At 46.8% G+C, this 21,113-nt stretch overlaps 1 protein-coding gene across 4 annotated transcripts in view; it reads right to left on the bottom strand.

The window, feature by feature from the left end:
* PIR (pirin) overlaps nt 1-21,113 on the bottom strand; it is a 515,558-nt gene that overhangs the window by 87,305 nt on the left and 407,140 nt on the right. For all 4 annotated transcript variants that reach the window (XM_085622324.1, XM_085622325.1, XM_085622326.1 and 1 more), the window contains one exon: nt 19,198-19,280. In XM_085622324.1, the coding sequence (XP_085478450.1) occupies nt 19,198-19,280 (83 nt within the window). The remainder of the gene's footprint in view (nt 1-19,197; nt 19,281-21,113) is intronic.

Genomic DNA, 21,113 nt, shown 5'->3' on the forward strand with positions numbered 1-21,113 from the left:
CACCTCTGGCGCTTGCTTCAGTGGGGGAGAGACTGAGGAAGATGGGGGAGAGGTCCTTGGCGCCAGCAACGCGGAGGAAGTACGACTCACAGTTAGCAACGTTCAGAGCGGTAGGGGAGGCGCTGGGTTCCTCAGCCTTGGGGGCAGAAGAACAGGTAGAGGCCTTTGTGGTGTGGGCCAAGGAGAATGGCAGATCGCACTCCTGGATTAGTGGTCACCTGGCAGCAGTGCGCCACGACGCCAGGTTAGATGGGAGTGCCGACCCTACGGGGTCATCCAAGATTAGGGCGGCCCTGAAGGGCTGGGCCAGGGAGGAGGTTAGACAACCTGACACCAGGGCACCCATTGAATTCAGAGACCTCCAGCTCCTCCTAGACACGGTACCCCTGGTGACTTTCTCCCCGTTCGAAGCCAGGCTGTTTTCAACGGCCTTCTGCCTGGCATTTTTTGGCGCTTTTAGGGTCAGCGAGCTGGTGGCAAAATCGAAAGCTGACCTGTCTGATTCTGCGCTGGGGATTGCGGATGTGGCCCTCAATGCATCACTGGAGCTACGGATTCGAAGATCAAAGACAGACCAGGCAGGGAGGGGCAAGACAGTGGTGTTACAGACCCTAGGGGACAACAGGTACTGCCCGGTTCACATGGTCAGGGAATACCTGGCCTTGCGTCCTGCATCCCCGGGTCCCTTCCTGGTTCATGCGGACGGATCCCCCCTCACCAAATTTCAGTTCGACCGTATACTGGGAGCCACGCTGGCTAAGGCTGGCCTAGCGGGGTGTGGGCGCAGATTCTCCTCGCACTCCTTCAGAATTGGTGCCGCTACTTCAGTGGCCAAAGCCGGCCTGGGCCCGGAAGGGGTAAAAGGGGTGGGGCGATGGGAGTCGGACTGTTTTAAGAGGTATGTTCGCCCTTAATGCTGTATGTGCAGACCTAATTTTTCCCGCCCTGGGTTTTTCTGTCCATTATGATGAACGTATCGAATTTTTGTGTGTAATAAAGATACGACTACCTAAAAGCCGCTTCATCGTTTCATTGACAGGTCACCAAGTTTGGTTGATGGGACATTCCTACATCACGAGGCTGGAACGCTGGGCAGCACACAGGAACTGGTCGAAGAATTTTGCTAATACACAGTTTGTGTGGTTGGGTTCCCCGGGCATGAAATGGAGTGAAGCCTGCGGCACAATTGAACAGCGCCTGGCAGTCGTAGGGGTTCCACCCTCTGTTATCATCTTGCACCTAGGGGGTAATGACCTGGTTGCCAGGGGGAGGAGGGCTCTGCTCTTGTCAATGCAAACTGACTTGCAGGCCATCAGCCAGGCCGGGGGGTCATGCGAGGTCGGGTGGTCTGAAATTGTCCCCCGCAGGATTTGGAGAGGGGCCAGGTCACCGGCAGCGGTGGAGCGGTCACGTAGAAGGCTCAATAGGTCCATGCAGAAATTTATGGAGCGCAGGGGCATGGGCTTCATCAGACATGCTTTGATCCAGGAGAAGGTTGAGGGGTACTACGAGGCGGATGGGGTGCACCTGTCCAGGGTAGGGATGGACATGTTCCTGCTCGACGTACAAGAGGCGCTGGCTAGCAGGGGACATCAGTAACACCTATTAGGGGAGGGAGGCTCTGGCAGCGACGATAGCCTCCCCAGAGCTGTGGCGGAGTTACAGGGCGATCTGGAGGCAGACGGGTACAGTAAGGGTACCTCTGCGACAGGCGGTACAGTAAGGGTACCCCTGTCCGGCACAGTAAGGGTGCCCGAGCCAAGGTCCAGGAGCCGAAGGGGGTTCTGGGAAGACCGTGACGGCGCCCCGTTAGTCCTTCGGGCGGTTGGGGGGCCTGACCAACCGGGGGTGTGCCACAACACGCTCCGCCCCTGTCAGAAGGGGCGGGAGTAGGAGACAGATCACGTGACCCAGTGGATGATCTGAAAATAATTATGTGCCACACTGCCGGGCATCGACCCACCGTGTGTGCTGGCTCACCAGGCGGGCGGAGCAGCTAGGGGCTGCTTGCCCTGGATCGCCCGTAAGATAACCCAATTTTATTATCATACTATGTTGTATGAAATAAACCTGCAGCAGTTCTTCACCCACAAAGAAAGTGTCAGTGTAATCATTGGGTGATGTCTGTGCATGCGTGTTGATTGAAGCGGATGACGGTGTGGTCACTATGCCGCTGGCCGCGTCCCACGCAGTGGGACATCAGCAGGGCAGCCCTCTAGTGGCCGCCCGTCGCAGCCTTCCCCCTCTTTTGCCTCGCGCGCGAGGCTACGCCCAGGGAGGAGACATCCCAATAGTGTGTAGGTGGAGGCGGGCCGGTGGGGGCGAGGCTTGCCCCCCTACTTAGGCGGCCCTCTCGCCCAGTTCCTCCTCTGTTTCCTGCGCGCCGCTCCAGCTTGGACACGCGTATTCCCACCCTTTCCGCTTACCCTACGTGTCAGAGACAGCGCGTTATTGGAATGTTTTAATGTTTTCTTTTTGCGTTGCAGGCGGAGTTACAGGGCGATCTGGAGGCAGACGGGTACAGTAAGGGTACCTCTGCGACAGGCGGTACAGTAAGGGTACCCCTGTCCGGCACAGTAAGGGTGCCCGAGCCAAGGTCCAGGAGCCGAAGGGGGTTCTGGGAAGACCGCGACGGCGCCCCGTTAGTCCTTCGGGCGGTTGGGGGGCCTGACCAACCGGGGGTGTGCCACAACATGCTCCGCCCCTGTCAGAAGGGGCGGGAGTAGGAGACAGATCACGTGACCCAGTGGATGATCTGAAAATAATTATGTGCCACACTGCCGGGCATCGACCCACCGTGTGTGCTGGCTCACCAGGCGGGCGGAGCAGCTAGGGGCTGCTTGCCCTGGATCGCCCGTAAGATAACCCAATTTTATTATCATACTATGTTGTATGAAATAAACCTGCAGCAGTTCTTCACCCACAAAGAAAGTGTCAGTGTAATCATTGGGTGATGTCTGTGCATGCGTGTTGATTGAAGCGGATGACGGTGTGGTCACTAGAGTCAGCTGCAATCCGAATGTTTATTTTAATCCTTCTGGCAGTGCCCAAGGACAAAGGGGGGAGTCAGAGGTTGCCTAAATTTAGGAAACTGAACCAATTAGGAAGCTGGGAAAAATAATGAGCAAAAAGACATGATCATCTTTAAAATGAGGTACGGGGAACTAGAGATACGATTAAACAGATTTTAGGACTCCAGTCACTAACTTAATTATATAGCATGCCACATTGTTATGTACTAGGCACACTGCTTTATGGGCTTAAAAGGCATGAATTAGGGGTGTATTTTTAATAAATAAAAGTAGGTTTTCTTACATGACAAAGGAACGTTTCCCTGCAAAGTGTTTCAGCAGTGCTTTTAACCTACACCCCAGCCGGAAAACAGTAGTGCTTCTGGCAGGCATATATATTTTTATCATCTATGTGGGTGGTGTAATTAATAATACACACTGCAGCAAGGGGACTGAACCCACAGGAGTGGTGGCTTTCATCTTCCTCACACACATTAGTGAGGTACATGCACACAAACAGAGCAGGGATTGGGCCAGTGCTTATTGTATGTGTGCAATAATTTCTGCACATACATAAATATTGTCAGTGCATACATACAAAGGAGATGGTCTTTTTCTATTGTCAGTGGGGCGTACTGCCCCACTTTACACGTGGCGCATCCAACTCGTGAAAATTAGGGCTAGGGGCACCTTTTAGAATCTAGCTCTCTGACTTCGGTCATCTATGCTCTGCACCCAGTCGTATTGTAAGATATTTGAAACTGATGATAGATGAAGATCTTTAGTGCAAAACCATTAAATACAAGTTTAGAATCAAGTTTAAAACCCCTTTCAGGTATTTAGGAACGTGCTGGAATACAAAACATGATCAGTCATTAATTACTTCGAGGCCGGGTTGCAGTGGTGGGTTCTGTGTTTACACAAATAACTGATGGAGTTAAAAAAAAATGTTTTCTTTTTAAAAACAGCATTAACAAAGAAACCCACAAAAATTAGGCTCTTTAATCCAATAATGGGCCAGAAACAGAACCATGTTTTTTTAAAAAAAGCATAAAATTATTCGTTGAGATGAAATGAGATAAACATTAAAATGCATAAAAGAGTAAATACGACCTAAAATGAAAGTAATCAAATTGTCCTCAAATTACGTTGCAAACAAGAAGCAGGGCATAAACATGTATCTTGAGTCTACTTTTTTTCTAGTCCCCAAAACTATGAAGATTTTCAAAAGTCAATCTAGGGAGAGGTTATGAACATACGGAACTTTAGATGCTAATGACCTCTTTTTCTAGTATCTCCTTCACTCTATATGTCAATTTATATCAAACAAGCTACATGTGTCGTCCCCTTTGATTGGTCTTCTTCTGTGGGTTATTTTTTAATACAAGGTCATTTTCCCGATTTTCCTTTTCCTTTCCTTTGTAGAATTCACTTTACTTGACATTTCTTCAAAAAGAAGTGTTAAAAAACACAATCCGACAGTTTGGAAAAAGTTATTCTACTTGAGTTTTTGCATTGATTTGTGAGTTTAGAGTGCGTCAGAGCTAACTTGGGGCCTTTTTAACAGATACAGGACTCCACTGCACAGAATGAGTAGGAGGGAAGGGGGATCTGCGGTTAAAGTGTCCACTAGAAAGTGCGTGGAGGAGGTAAGCAACTCGTTCTTTGATGGACAACTCTACGTGCAGATTCCTCATCCATAGAACAGAAACCAAAGCAGTACCTCTCAAAAGGAAGAGGGTCTGAAGAGTAGACTCATACCAAAAAGTCCTGCTAAACTTTCTCTGTGGACTTAACTGTCAAGGCAGTAGTGCATGGACAATGTATGAATGGACTTCTATGAAGCATGAACATTAGGGCCGAGGAAGTGGCCTAACAGCCAGAGCTGCCGACTTTGGAGCAGGGGGAACTAGGTTCGATCCCCAGCATTGGCTCACCATCCTGTGAATCGGGGCAAATCACTTAATCTCCCCATGCCTACCAAAAATGAATGTGTCCTTGTGTAACCTAACTGGTGCTCATGTAAAGCGCTCCAATACCTTCGGGTCCAGTTCGCGATAGAAGACCACAAAAAAAAATAGAAACCGGGCAGATGGCTAGGGTAGAAACACCCCATGCCAAAACAGCCGAGACAGCATTAGCTGAGACATAATGAGCACATTCTGCCTTGGTGGTTCCTTCTTGGCAAGACAAAGCATGACTTTACGCGCAGGACGATCCACCTGTTTTTACCCCACCTTGCTCTTCCCAGCACCTGCAAACCCCATGAAAGCTAGCCATCTACATGGTATTCCTTTGTGCACTCTTTGTAAAAAGCTGAGGATTCGCCTAGGATCCAACAGATTAAGTCTCTGCTCCTCTTTTGAAGGATATGGCAGAGAGAACAATTTAGGAGGGGTGATGGAAAAACTAAGGTGGAATGGTGAAAAAGCCCTTTGCAGAAGGGATGCCTGGGTTCTCAGCACCAATTTGCCAGGAAAGAAAGTGGTGTATGGAGGTTGCATTGACAGTGCACACGGCTTACTGATACAGCACTTTGAATTACCTGAGATCAGAAGAAACATCTTGATGGTGAGGACCTGTAGAGGAGAACTGTGCATGGGCTTGAAAGGTGCGCACATCAAAAACTTGAGGACTACGCTGAGGTTCCTTTGAGGGATTTGACGAAACATCTGTGTTAAGCCTTTTAAAACCCTATAACAACAGGTGACTTCAATAGGAAACGTTAGTGAGGTTAAAGTAAAAAGGTCAAGACAGCCAACATATAAACTTTAACTGAGCCAACAGCAAAGCTGTGCTGGGCCAAAGATTAGACAATGAATAAAACATCCGATACCTCATCCTTTAAAGGGTCAAGATGATGGTACCTACATCAGACCACAAATTTAGCTCAACGGCCCAAAGAGTTGGAAATATTCATGAGGGCATTTGGCCATGGGAATCACATGCACAATCAACAACTTGGAACTCCTCAGTTGTCGTAACTCAATCTCCATGTATGGATGAGTAGATTGTGAAGATTCCGATGTATGACCTTGCCCTGTTGCTGAGGCAGTAGGACCTCCCGAAGAGGTAGTATGATTGGATGGCTAATGCTCAGGCTAATAAAATCATGGTACCATACTATCTGAGCCCTGGCACGGCTATAGAAATGACTTGGGCTCAGTCTGTCCCGACCTTCCTCAGAAATCAAGGTATGAGAGATAGCTGTGGAAACAGTACAGAAGGCCTGTGCTCCACTGCGTCAGAATGCACTCATTATGGATCCTCTTAATGGAAGCTTCAACAAACAGTAAACCCAACACTGCCCATTCTTGGTGGTGGCAAAAAGAACCAACAAGGGCCCACCCAATGAGCACAGATGTCCTGTGCCACAGATGGATGAAGAAGCCAATTGTGGTGTGCAAGCCAACAACTGCAGAGGTCTGCTCTGGCATTTGGAGACCCTACTAGATTACTGGGTACCAAGGAGATCCCTTGTTGATCCACCCTCAAACAAAGGTCCAGTGCTTCTTGGCAAAAGATCCAAGACCCTACACCACTCTGCTTGTTGCAGTACCTCAAGGAGGTCATCAGGACCTGCAACAGCCTTCCATTAATGGACGGCTGAGAGGCTTTCAGAGGCCACGGGATAGGGCAAAGTTGCAGGAGATTGATGAGGAGCTATTGTTTCCTTGGAGATCACAGCCCCTGATCTCCACCTCTCTGAGGTGACCTACCCAACCAAGAGACGAGGCATTGATCACTACTGTAAAAGTGGCCCGCTACAAGACAAGAAGGTGTCCACTTGCTACTACCAAATATCCTGTGATGTCTAGCAATCTAGATGCCGACATTGTCTGACAGAAACCCTGGGTGTTATGCCCACTGGAGAAGGAGGCTCCACTGCAAAGCCACATTTGACACAAGAGACCAGGAAGATGCATGAGGCCAGAAGTCCAAGAAGTCTCAGGACCATCCTCACCGAGAGCTGGGATTGATTGGAACATCAGAATCAAGTATTGAATGCAACAAAGACATTGAGGGGGAGGACTTGCCTTTAACTCCACAGCGTCCATGATGGCCCCTATGAAAAGAATCCTCTGTACAGGTCTCAGATATGAATTTGGTTCCATGACGTAAAATCCCAGGTATGCAGAAGGATGACCACTGCCCGAAGGTGGTCTGCGACTAACTGTGGCTAACCCACTTTGAGAATCCACTAGTTGAGGTACAGGAATAAAAATATCTCCAACCTGTAAAAGTCTGCAACCACCACCCCTATCATCATGGAAAATATCCAAAGGGCAGATATGTGGCCAAAGGGAAGGACAACAAAGTGAAAATGGTCCTTCGCACCACTATCCAATGATAACGTCTGTGGGACTGCAGAACCGAAACATATTAGTAAACGTGATGGAAGTCCAAGGACATCAACCAAACTCTGCGATCCAGGACAGAAAGTACCTGGGCCTTATGAATGTGTCCTTCCATAAAAAGGCATTCAGAGTGCAAAGATCCAAAATTGGCCTGGGCCCTCTGTCCTTCTTCGGCACCAGGACGTAATGGGAATAACACCCTTCACCCATCCATATATCTGGTACTCTCTCAATGGCCTCTACGGCCAGAAGTCACTTGACCTCCTTCAGAAGGATGGGGGAATGATCAGCCAAAACAAATAGGCACTGGTGGGATATAAAGGGAGTTAGCAGTGAAATGCATGGCAGGGCATAACCTTTTTGAGCAATTTGCAGCACCCATCGATCTAAACAGATATATTTTAAGCCGGGTAGGAAAAACAGAATCCTGCCCCCTGCTGACTTTGTGTGGTCATGCAAGGGGAAATCAGAGTAACTTGGAAGCCGTGCTGTGGTTGAAGAGGAGGTTGAAGATTGCTGCTCTTGGTGGTGTCTCACATAAATAACAGAGGTTCTGAGTGGAACAATAAATTACATTTGCATTATTGCACAATCAATTATCAAGAGAATAAACTATTTGAGATAAAGAGAACTGGGCTCATTTGTAAACTTTTAAAGTATTCTGTTTGCATTAACAGCTTCAAAAGAAGTTTTAAAAAAGGGCTCTGTTCTTAAGCGATCATCGAGGGGGTAATAAGAAACCAGTGCAATAATGTGCATAATGCAAAAAGCAATGGAACAACAATATAGGTTTTTGCGGTCTGTACAGTTCATGGGTCCTTCAAATTCCGATACCAAACTGGTTCACAGATATTTAATTCACATTTCCGTGATTGTCAATGCGGTTTCGACCCATTACAATTTAAGGGGCATTATCAGGACTAAAAGAGTTTTTATGGATTAATAGCAGATTGTTGAGGTAGTACTGAAGAAGTCAATTAACCAGGACTAATTCGTTTGCCTCAAGGTTCGCTCAACCAAATGTAAAGGATCCCAGTATTAGTTCAGGATCACTAGGCTTCAAGATGTCAGCAGTGACCAGGCACGTCCACAGTTATCGGTGCCCTGTATATCATCTGATAAGATCAGGGTCAGCCAGACGGTAATTGATAATTCAGATATCCATTAATAACATTGATTACAGTCAACCATCCCATCTGGTGTACATTGCACCTCTGTTGGTGACTGGACCCATCACCTAACTGCAATTAAGATATTGTATATCATCAGAGTCCTTTCAATCACTGTCATTAGCAACTTTGTGCTGAGTTTTCTCATCTTAATTCAGTATCAGGTAGTAATTGGCATATTTGTATTAATTTGCCACATTATTTAGGACCTTCTCACGATAGCTGGGAGGAGCCTATCTGCACAAGCCATATTGTGAAAACACGATCATTGTACTTTTACAAGACAATAATCAAGGTACAGTGGTGCATCATGTGAAGCATAACTTGTCAGAATGACAAACATTCTATACTTTTCATATTTAATAGTGTGAACAACTTGAAAAAAAGTATAAAAAGATTCATATCAGAGCATAGGTGTGTACTTGGTGCCACATGTACAGGAAATTCTTAAAATAATGTTACGGATATTACATGCTACTATTTATTGTTACTACATTGTGGTAACAAGCATCTGAGAAGAGAGTGATGAGATTTGTAGTAGAATATTTTTCCATCTACACATTTTTGAGACTGGGGCTAATGTGTTTTGTAGTAGAATATTTTTCATATAACATTTTGAGACTGGAGCTGATGTGTTTTTTAATACCTGTAACCAAGAGATTTTTAGAACTTGTATTTCCAGGGAAAATACCAAGTTGACATTGCACAATCCTGATATCAAAGCGCTGCAACAGAAATAGAGTGTACCCATGGGTGTAATGGCTTGTGTTATATTTATTAAGCCTCCAGGAAGCAGAGAACGGAGACACGTGTGGGCTGAATACCTGCACTATTATAGTGCTGTTTATGAAACTATGTGCTTAAAAATTAACACAACTGCATATACAAAAAAAGTGATGGAACCAATTTTGGATACATTATAAAGCATAGCAAATTTTCTAAAGAGGAAATCCATTTTGGTCAGATCCTGATGCAAAGCACAGCAGGAGATGGAAGAGATATCCAAAGCGGTTTTTGTCTCACATTGTGTACGTTGCCACGTTGGAGGGGCTATCTGGCTCTGATTGAGAACTCTTTCAGATATTGAACATCATGTTTCATGGTGATGAAGATAGCAGTGAGGCAGGTAACCTTTTACCCCCCCTCTAGGGAGGGTACTAGTGACTATCTGTATCTACAGTACACCAGTTGCTTTGATACCTCCCCGGAGATGGATCTGGAGTGGCCTTCTGGGACTTCCTCTGAGAATGCTGCCTCAGTGATGGTCCCACTAAAAAAACCACAGTGAATGAAGAATTTCTGAACATTTCTGTACACCATCCTCAGACTTTAGAGCCCTTATAACAAATTTGTATTCTGCGACCTTAACAGAAAACCCTACTTGATTGTTAACTTAACTGCTGTTGTGACATCTCCTACTTCCACCATCAAGAATTTATGGTATTATGACAAAAGTTAAAGTGATGCTACAGTTAGGTAAAAAAGTCAGTTCAAACATACCATTTTAAACAAAAACTCCCTGAAATTCACTAGGAATAGTTATCTTAAGTAACCATAACTCATGCTCTAAAGTAATTATAACATGTGCCCCCTCCATGCACCATAATTTGCAATATGTCATTTCAGATGTTGCAGTGATGTTATCAATGATGCCATAGAACTTGTCATGAGTGATGTAATATGTGAGGTCATAAGCAGTGCATGTCAAGAGCCCGAGTTATAGTTACTTTAGAGCACAAGTTATAGTTACTTCAGATAACTATAACTGGTGAATTTCAGTGGTTTTGTAAATTTAAAATGGCATGTTTCAGCTTACATTTTCACCTTAACTATAACCTGTGTACTTTTCAGTTAATTTCTAAGGTTTGTTTTAATGTAAGGTAAGAAACAAAAACAATTGCTAATTTTAGCGTCACTTTAATCTTTGTTTTTTCAGATTCTAGGGTTATTTTAACGTGAAGTAAGATGTCCCAAACCATGTGATGTGTGAGGTTGCCTGCAGGGCCTAGCCTATGACCAGCCCCTGAGCCCAATACCCTGCATTGCCCAATCCCCCACTTCTCACAGCCTCTGGTCGTGGGTGTTGTGCGACTAAACACAAGGCTTGGCCTGCAGTCAAGCCCTGCACATGACCCCACCCCATGGGCTCTCTACCGCCCTCAGTACACGTCCTTTGGTTTTGCGCAGCGTGGGGTTGGGCACTGTAAGAGGGAGGACGGCTCAGCACAGCGGAAGTCGGAAAACACGAACGGTTCCATGGGGGACACACCGGAAACTGACTGCGTTCTAGTCACGCTGGGACCGCGTGACGTCAGGACGCAGCCGCCAATGCAGAACAAGAGGGGCGGAACCAGGAAGGAGAGCGAGGAGAGCAGCGCGGAAAGCAAGTGGAACGGAGGAGAGCGGACAGCGGAGCAACGAGTACCAGGAGCGGAGGAAGCAGAGACACGCGAGAGGAGGACCATAGGGACCGACCACCCAAAATTCGAAACCTATATAGAAGGAATGAAAAGAAATACCCACACATGGCTAGACGAAGCTCCTTTTCGTACTGCAGAGATCGAAGCCCTAGAAACCCGGGAAAAGAAAAGCAGAAGGGAAAGGCGTAATGATAAAAAAGAGTTTTACTGTTCGCAAAGATCACGGAATGCCTTTCCCCTTTCCATTACAGATACTGATGGAACACCTCCTTATAGTTACCGGGCAGCCCAACGGGATGACCAAACGCTTGTACACGCCTGGGAACAGGTCCAGGAAGAGCCACCAGACCAGGTAGGACCTTATTTTCTTGTAAAAAGGGGATTGTTATATAGAGCTGAAAAAAGAGACTCAGTAGAGAAAACTCAACTGCTTGTTCCCCTATCCTTCCGGGACCCTGTGCCCATAATAAAATGGGGGGTGGGCACTATGGCAAGGAAAATACCCTGAAGTATCTGTTAGAAAAATTCTACTGGCCAGGGGTTTATAGGGACGTTGCCAAACACTGCGCTGCCTGCGTGCGATGCCAATATACGAGCTCAGGGCCCATTACTAAGGCACCCCTACAACCACTCCCCATCATAGACATCCCCTTTAAACGAGTGGGAATGGATTTAGTCGGGCCTTTAACCCCCCATCCCGGGGCCACCGGTACATACTCGTTATAGTCGATTATGCCAGTCGATACCCCGAGGCATTCCCTTTGTCGCGCATGACTACCCCCGCTGTGGCACAAACCATGATAACACTGTTTTCACGAGTCGGTTTTCCCTCTGAGGTCTTGACCGACCAGGGCACCCCGTTTGTGTCACGAATGATGAGCCAGATTTGTGACCTACTCGGGATCAAGAAAATAAGAACCTCAGTTTATCACCCACAAACAGACGGCCTTGTGGAGCGGTACAACAAAACTATCAAAAACCTGCTCCGCAAGGTCGTCTCTGACACGGGGAGAGACTGGGACCTTAAGCTTCCCCTGGTTCTCTTCGCCTTACGGACGCACGAGCAACGATCTACGGGGTTTTCCCCGTTTGAACTGCTGTTTGGGAGAAAGCCCCGAACCTTATTGGATATGGCCAGTGAACAGTGGGAGGGGGAAGAGGAGGAAGGGAAGCCCCTATTGAAGTATGTTACTGACCTAAAGACGTCATTAAACCACATATGGGGACTCGTACATGAAAACCTGCAGGAAGCACAGGGGACACAAAAGAGATATTATGACCGCAACAGTCGGCTTAGGGTGTTTCAACCAGGGGACAAGGTCCTTTTACTACTCCCGTCCACAGAAGATAAGTTATTAATGAAGTGGCAAGGGCCGTATGTGGTGGAAAAAAGGATCACCCCTGTCACCTACAGCATACTACTGCCCCATAGAACAGGGGGTAAACAAATATACCATGTAAACCTCCTAAAAAAATGGGAGGACTCCCAGCCTCCTGGAGGACCCAACCCCGCCTTGATGGCCTGCAGCTCCCCGCAGTTAGATATACCTCTCCTGTCGGTCCACGACCCCTCGAGTCCCTCTGTTCCCTTCGGAGAAGTATTAACCACTGAACAACAAGCGGAGCTAGGCGCCTTGATAACCATCTTCCCAGACTTGTTTTCCACAAACCCCGGTTTAACATCCCTGGTCCAACATGAAATAGTACCTCTGAACCCGACAGTCATAAAACAGAAGCCATACCGTATTCCAGAAGCCCGTAGGGAGGCAGTGGAAAAGGAAGTGGAGGACATGCTCCAGGCAGGGATCATAGAACCGTCCCAGAGCAATTGGTGTTCTCCGATTGTACTCGTACCAAAGCCAGACGGCAGTCTGCGCTTTTGTATTGATTTCAGACAGGTGAATGCGATCCTAAAGTTCGACACCTATCCAATGCCCCGGATAGACGAGATGGTAGAACGCCTGGGACAAGCGAGGTACATGTCAACCCTTGACCTAACGAAAGGGTATTGGCAAATCCCGTTAGGGCTTACCTCCAAAGAAATAACTGCGTTTTCCACACCATCAGGTCTATATCACTTCAAGGTACTCCCGTTCGGGTTACATGGGGCCCCAGCCACATTTCAGAGGCTAATGGACAGGGTACTAAAATCACACCAAAAGTATGCAGCAGCGTATCTTGACGATATCGTGGTTTTCAGCCACACCTGGGAGGAACACCTAGTACACCTCAAATCCATATTTCTAGCCTTACAAGTCGCCGGCCTTACAATCAACCCGAAGAAATCCCTCTTAGGGACTATAAAATACAGTATTTGTGATATTCCATACAAGAAGGACACATCAGGCCCCAAGTTGATAAAATTGAAGCCATCCGCACCATTTCTAGGCCACAAACTAAGAAGGACATACGTTCCTTCTTGGGTTTTATAGGATATTACAGGCGGTTTATTCCCCATTTCTCATCCATAGCCAGTCCGCTCACCGAATTACTGTCCAAAACGCATCCCACACGCATTCAGACATGGCACGCAGCACAGGAAGCCAGCTTTGAGGCCCTCAAACAAGCTATTTGTACCACCCCAGTCTTACGATGCCCCAACTTTGATCGTACCTTTGTCCTTCAAACGGACGCCTCGGACCATGGGTTGGGGGCGGTCTTATCTCAACCAGACTCAGGTGAAGAACTGCGACCCCTGTTGTACATCAGCAGAAAACTGTTCCCCCGAGAGACGAACTACTCAACAGTAGAAAAGGAGTGTTTAGCTATTAAATGGGCTATAGAATCCTTACAATACTACCTTTTAGGCAGACACTTCCTGGTCCTTACCGATCACGCTCCCTTGACATGGCTCGCACGGAATAAAGACACCAATTCCCGCATACTACGATGGTTTCTCGCTTTGCAACCCTTCTCATTTCAGACCCTCCACATGCCGGGGATGAAGCAGCTGAGTGCGGATTATTTGTCCAGGCATCCGTGTTGTGAATGGCCCCAACGTCCATTCCTAAGGGGGGACGACTGTAAGAGGGAGGACGGCTCAGCACAGCGGAAGTCGGAAAACACGGACGGTTCCATGGGGGACACACCGGAAACTGACTGCGTTCTAGTCACGCTGGGACCGCGTGACGTCAGGACGCAGCCGCCAATGCAGAACAAGAGGGGCGGAACCAGGAAGGAGAGCGAGGAGAGCAGCGCGGAAAGCGAGTGGAACGGAGGAGAGCGGACAGCGGAGCAACGAGTACCAGGAGCGGAGGAAGCAGAGACACGCGAGAGGAGGACCAGAGGCGCTGCCGAAGAACAACGGAGGTGGGGACGACAGGAGAAAGTCGGAGAACCAGGCGCAGGACTCTCGGAGGCCGCGACGACCACAGAAAAGGAGTATACTGCGTTCAAGCCTGGCGGCTCAGGAGAAGGAGAGGACGCCCCGGGTCCGGCTGCCACGGCCCGGTTCACGGGTCGTGGCCTCAGGCGAGTGCCGCTCAGAGGGTCTTTTTGGTGGGGTAGCTGGAACACCCATTAGGAGATGCACCCTACCGGAGCCCGTATAATCCCTCACAACCCTTAAAAAGATCCCTCCCTGATATCCCATATTCCCTTCCCTCACGTCGTTATGGTGGAGGTGGCACAATCAAAGAATAGGAAAGGATAAAGCCTAACCCGAGTGTTTTCTGTTCTTTATTTCTTTTGCTGCCCTGGTGTGGAGATCCCCGGAGAGAGAACAACCAGACCCCGAAGAGGGAGGACCAAGACAACCAGGAGTAGAGAGTGGTAGCGGGACAAAACCCTTCACAACAACCAGAAGTCATAAGACTAATTCTCGGAGGCTGTTATTATTTGACCTTTGAAATCATTTTCGTAACACAGACTGATTGCCTCCTACTGTGGCGAATAAACAGTATCCCTCGCATTCACGTATAACCCGACTGGTTTCTTCTGTATCATTAGTCTGTCTCTCGAGCATCCTTACAGGCACATAGCCTGGCTGCAGACTCAATACCTACCACCATGGTCGTGCACGGCTGACTTTGTGACTGTGTGATGTAAAAATATAAAGGATGTCATTTTAAGAAAGGAAGACCTATTGGATTTGTCAAAGGGTCAGCGGGACAATTGGCTTTATTATGGGGTCAGCACATCATGGATAAAACAGACCTAATGTTTTCCCTATAAATTCACTAATAACTATATTCAAATGTATATTGCATAAATTGACACACTGCAATGTTTCTCCCACTGGGGGACCAAATCTCAGTTCCTTGCCTGCCATAGCACATGGAAAGAGAAAATAATCTTTGATCCAGCATTGACAGAAGCTTTTCTGCTCCCGCTAGCAAAGCAAAACTAACAATGTCCTGGGGGTTGGGGTCCACAGGACACTGCCTTAGATGGCCCCGGGGAATGGGGTCCCCATGGCCGAAAGCGACTCAGTGGAGGGGCCCACTCTCCTCTGCCCTTCTAAGGCCAATATCACCTTGGGCAGTGGGGGCCCAAGCCTCCCCTCTATAAATAATCCGAGCCCTGGAGGAGGGGTGCTTCTTGCACACCCACTTCCCCATAATACTTTATTAAACTCTATGCTTATTTGACCCAGGGATCTAGGCCCACCACAATGGTCATTAAAAAAAATGGCCGCCATACTTTTTGTTTCTCACCACGATCCAGCGGGAATCATACAGGATCGTGGCAAAAAGAGAACTTTTATTATTTAACTTTCTGCCCTGGACAAGGGGGAGTGGGTATCCCCTTGCCTCCTTGGACTCTTTTTGAAAAATATATACAGAACAGGGGACCAAGTCCCCGAGTCCCGAAATGGTCCCTGCAGCATGATTTTTAAGTTGCAGCCAGCCAATCAGTGTGCTTGCTCCTAGACAGCCCTCTTGGTCAATCAGAAGGCTTAAATTGTTGAATGTCAACCCAATGGTCCAGATATCCAAAGTTTTTAAACCATAATCTCTCAAAAAATCTTATGGATTTACATCAAAAAGCTTGCTATTTGGACCAAGATCTAACATTCTGCCAAAACTGGTGCAATTCCATCTAGTCATTTTGGCTGTAGCCCTTTTCATGAATTCCTGTGGAAACCCCTTTTTCTCATCCCCCACTTGTTGTATCGGTCCAGAACTTTCCAGGAAAGAGATGAGGTACTTAGAGCACTTTTTTGGAAAGTTTCAAGAAGATTCGTCAAACAAGCACCAAAGATATAAGCACAGCAAAATAGCCATCTCCTATGGAAAGGTAGTCCTAACTATAACTGCCACTTGGTAAAATATATACATATATATAAATGTTTTGTGTGTGTATTTCTGGCAACATGGAAATTTTGACATTTAATCAGCCCACTGTGGGGTGAATAATTATGCCTGAATTATGTGTAGAGCAATTGGCAAACCCACTGTGGTAATGTACATTCTACAGAACTAAGATTACCAGAATGCACTTTGTCTAACTCACCTGAGGTCCACTCAGGGCGGAATATTTATTTATTAATGGTAATCAGCTGTGAGACTATTTGCCAGTCTGTGATTCATGGCCTGTGAGCAAGGGCTGTCAAGATGGATTTTATGCAGATTTCTGTGTTTGCTGGAGTTCGTAATAAATTAAAGAAGAATCTGCGTGTGAGTGCCTTTCTTCTTGGGGCAAACCTTTTCTTCTAAATAAATATATATATATATACATATATGTATATAGTATATTTTACCATTACTATATTTACACTGGTTCTACATTAAATTAATTATATCGTGTCTCCAATTCCTACACTCATAGCACATTTGGAGAGTTAAACATCCAGATTTGCCAAGGTCCTCTATAGTCAAGTGTATTGTATCTTACAGAGCTTTTGACACTTCTGCCCTTGCATGGCTGTCTTTAAGTATTATGGAAGCTCCCCCATAGAACTTTAAGCCTAAAATTCTACTACTTCTAGTCTGCTAGGACTACCCACAAGGATATCAAAGGCATTTTTGTTTTGGGGAAAATAGACTTCTTGTTCTGATGTGCTTAAGAGAACTTTGTGATTTGCTGAGTGTACTCTCAGTAATCAATCAATCAATCAATCAATTAATCAATCAAACAAGGGTTTTTTAAGTGCAACTACCCGGGAGGGTCTCAAGGTACTGGGGGGGGGGGGGGGGAGACGTACGCAGCTCCATTGGCATTCACAGAGAAGTCGAGAGGCCAAGCAGGTCCTGAGGTCTTCCAGGGCTCACCAGGGTTTGTGCGGTAGCCTGAAGCTCATGGTTATTCGTCAAAGCACCAGGTCTTGAAGCACCTCAGGAACTTGGAGAGAGATGGTGTCTGGTGAAGGTGGAGAGGGAGGGTGTTCCGTGCCTTGGCAGCGAGGAAGGAGAAGGAGCAGGCTCCTGTTCTGGTCTTTTTGATGCGCGGCACCGTCAGGAAGGAGAGCTGGGCTGAGCAGAGGGATCTTTGAGGTGCATGGAAAAAACGGCGGTGGTTCATGTAGGCGAGGCTGGTGTTGTGGAGGGTTTTTTGAGCGTGGGTGAGGAGCTTGAAGGTGAATCTCTTCTTGATGGTTAGCCAGTGTAGCGCCCGCAGGTGTTGGGTGATGTGACAGTGGCGCGGTAGGTTAAGGACTAGTCTGGTGGAGGCATTCTGGATGTTCTGGAGTTTGCGGGTGAGGTTACTTGTTGATTCTGGCATAGAGCGTGTTGCCGTAGTCCAGTCCGCTGCTGCTGAGGGCGGGGGTGATGGTTTTCCTGTGTTTGAAGGGAATCCAGTTGAAAGTCTTTCATAGGAGACGGAGGGTGTGGAAACAGGAAGAGGTGACGGCATTGATCTGGTGGTCCATTTTGAGTTCGGAGTCCAGGATGAATCCATGGTTGCTTGCGTGGTCCTTGGGTGGGTTTGTTTTCATGGGCGGGGACCACCAGGAGTTGTTCCAGGCTTTGGGATGTGGTCCTATGATGAGTACTTCGGTTTTGTCTGTGTTCAGTTGTAGGCAGCTGTTCTTCATCCATCTGGTGACCATTTCCATTCCTTCTTGAAAGTTGTGTTTCGAGATGTTGGGTTAGTTGGTTAGGGAGAGTATGAGTTGAGTGTCGTCTGCGTATGGTATGATGCTGGATCCGTGTGATCTGACGATGGATGCGAGTGGGGCCATGTAGACGTTGAACAGAGTGGGGCTGATGGAGGATCCTTGGGGCACTCCGCAGGTGGTCTGTGTGGGTTGCGAGAGGAAAATGGGGAGTCTGATCTGCTGTGTTCTGCCGGAAAGGAACAAGTGGATCCATTCGAGGGCTTGGATCCAGATTCCTGCATTGTAGAGTCTGCGGGCTAGGGTGGGGTGTGAGACTGTCGAAGGCTGCAGAGAGGTCCAGGAGGATGAAGGCTACAGTATCTCCTCTGTCGAGGAGGGAGCGGATGTCTTCTGTCGCAGTGATGAGGGCGCTTTTGGTGCTTCGGTTCTTCCTGAAGCTTGATTGGGAGGAGTCAAGGATGTCGTTCTCATTGATGTAGGAGGCGAGTTGGCTGTGAATAGCTTTTTCAATAACTTTTACCATGTACGGAAGTAAGATCTCATTAGTAAATGCTTCTTCGCTGTCAGCCTCATCTTCCTAATCTCAGAAACAGATATGAGGAACCCCCTAGCACTTCTATTTTATATACAAAGATCCCCTTCGTTTCTGCCTTTTTCACACTGAACTTTAATTTCTGTAAACTACAGTTCTTGGATTCAAAAGTCTTATCGGCTTCAGATACAGCAGACTTGTTGTCTGGTGTGATACCTAAATAGGTGCTTGAACGGATGATCTAGTGTCACCAAATTCCTGAAACAGGAATGTCTTCTAAACGTTTACGTTTCAATTTTGTTTTTTAGATTAGTCCCCGACAATGAGAAGAAAACTCTTCTTTACTAAAAGAAAAGAAAACAATTTGTGCTGAAGGAAGAAAAACGAGAAGGAAGTTTAAAGATGACATCAGAAAAAAAGAGAAGATGACAAACATTCTAAAGCCTCCCAATCATATAGATGGGCAACTGAAGGTTTAGTATTGCAGTGTAATTCGAAGCATTTCAGGAGTCTCACTTAAGGACTGGGTAGGTGTTTCCAACTACCCTGGTGAATCTGTGGCCAACTTCAAGCTGGAATTCAGTTTTGTGCTTCACATGTGGGAAACATAACACAATTTCTACAGCACAACATGAGGATGGGTAAAAAGCAATAACATTAAGAAATGAAATGCAAAACTAATAGAAAAAGCGAACTCAGACACCCACCATATTCTCAAAGGCAACACTTTCTCCATCATCTAACACAGCTGTATGATGAGGTTCAACTACTGTCTGTGCACCATCAGGGCCTGTGGAGAAAGAATACATCAGATCATACTTGCTGTCTAAATCAATATTACATTTCATTATAGAAAGTCATTTTTGGAAAAGCCACACTGAGTAGTCATGAAATAAATGTATTCAGAAAATTCTAAGGAACTGGAACACAAACTCCAAGCACTCGTAAGGTGCCAAGGTGCAATTATTCTGAACTGAACGGAATTTCAATGTGTGGTTCATTTAAAATGTATCTGAAGGTGATATGGTCTGATGTAGGGATGTGCAAAGTTTTTTTGGCAACCATCACAAAGTTCTTCAACAAACTTAGCAGCCTCTCAAAGGATGAAAAGGATGCACTTTACCATATCTGCATCAAAATCATGACTTCTGAGACATGTTGCAGATTGAATTATTAAACACTATCAACATTATTCTGCATAAAATATACTTTGCAGAAAACAATTAGGGCTTGATTACAAGTTTGGCGGTCCATGGGTCCACCAAACCCGTGGTGGAGGTGCAGTGGCGGTCAGGCACCACGCGCATCAGTGGTCCGACTGCCACATCACGAGTGCGGCGGTTGGACACTGAGGAGACCGCCGCAACCGCTGGTGATCTGTGATCCCCGGTGGTGGTGCAGCGGTCCTGAGTCTGCAATATTCTTGGCTTTGCCAATGCAGCACCACCAAGCATATTACGAGTTTCCAGCCATGAAAAGTGAGGCAGGGAGGAAAACCTTGTGCCTCTGGGCCTGGGGATACATGCAGGGGGACACATGTTTTACCCCCGTGTGCATGCACACCCTGTTTCTGCAAGGCATGGACTTAACGGTCCATGCCGTGCAGGAACGGCCTTTGACGTTCCCATTGCGGTGTCTTTTTTATTTTTTTTATTAATAATTCTTTTTACTAAACACAGTGAATCGACTGTACAGATAGCAACAAAGAGGAGAAATATGACATATATTAGGAATCACAATTGCTACATTTCCTGAACAACAGTTTGTGAGTTGGTACAGCATTTACGGTGAGGGAGGTTCATCTGAAGGAGGGACACTCGGGGTGGGGGGGGGTACAAATATTCCCACAATAAATCATTCCAATCGTTCCAAATGGAGAACCATTTTTGGGGGCCTACCCGTGCTAAATAGACTGTTTTTTCCCGGAACATGCACCAGTCCATGTCTGCCGCCCAGGCTTTTATTTTGGGAGGGTGTGTGGCTCCCCAGAGTTGTGCAATGTTTCTCTTTGCTATCATTAGGCCCAATGTGAACCATAGTTTACGTTTACTGTTCAGGTCTGTAGGTTCCCATACATTCAATAGGTATCTCTTCGCTTCAGAGTGAAGAGTGAGTGTGAGCACTTCACTCAGGATACTGTGTAGTTTGCACCAATACTGCTGAATGTGTTCACATTCCCATATAATATGCATAAAGGTGTCCTCCCAACAGCACTGCCTTCTGCACTCCCCCGTCTCTATTTTCCCCATTTGCACCAGGCCGGGCCCTGTAATGTAAATTCTATGTAGAATTTTCAGTTGGACAAGTCGTAACCTGGCAGAGATTGCTACTACTTTGGGGAAAGCTACTGCCTCTTGCCATTCCTCATCATCTAGCTCTAGGCCATCTCTTTCCCACTTTTCTCTTGTGTGTTGGAGGGGGTCTGCAGAGTTATTAATCAGTTTCTTATATGTTAATAATATAGCCTTTGTTGGTAAGTAGCCATCAAGCAGCCTATCTTCGAGGGGTGAAGTGTCTGGGGGGATGAACCCTTCTGCAGCTGTGTCTGTAGTGCGTGGCGCACCTGCAGGTATCGGAAGTATTACGAGTTAGCTAGCTCATATTCCTGTTGTAGGGAATCAAA

Source organism: Triturus cristatus, chromosome 8 (assembly GCF_964204655.1).
Source record: "Triturus cristatus chromosome 8, aTriCri1.1, whole genome shotgun sequence".
Taxonomy (NCBI): Eukaryota; Metazoa; Chordata; class Amphibia; order Caudata; family Salamandridae; genus Triturus; species Triturus cristatus.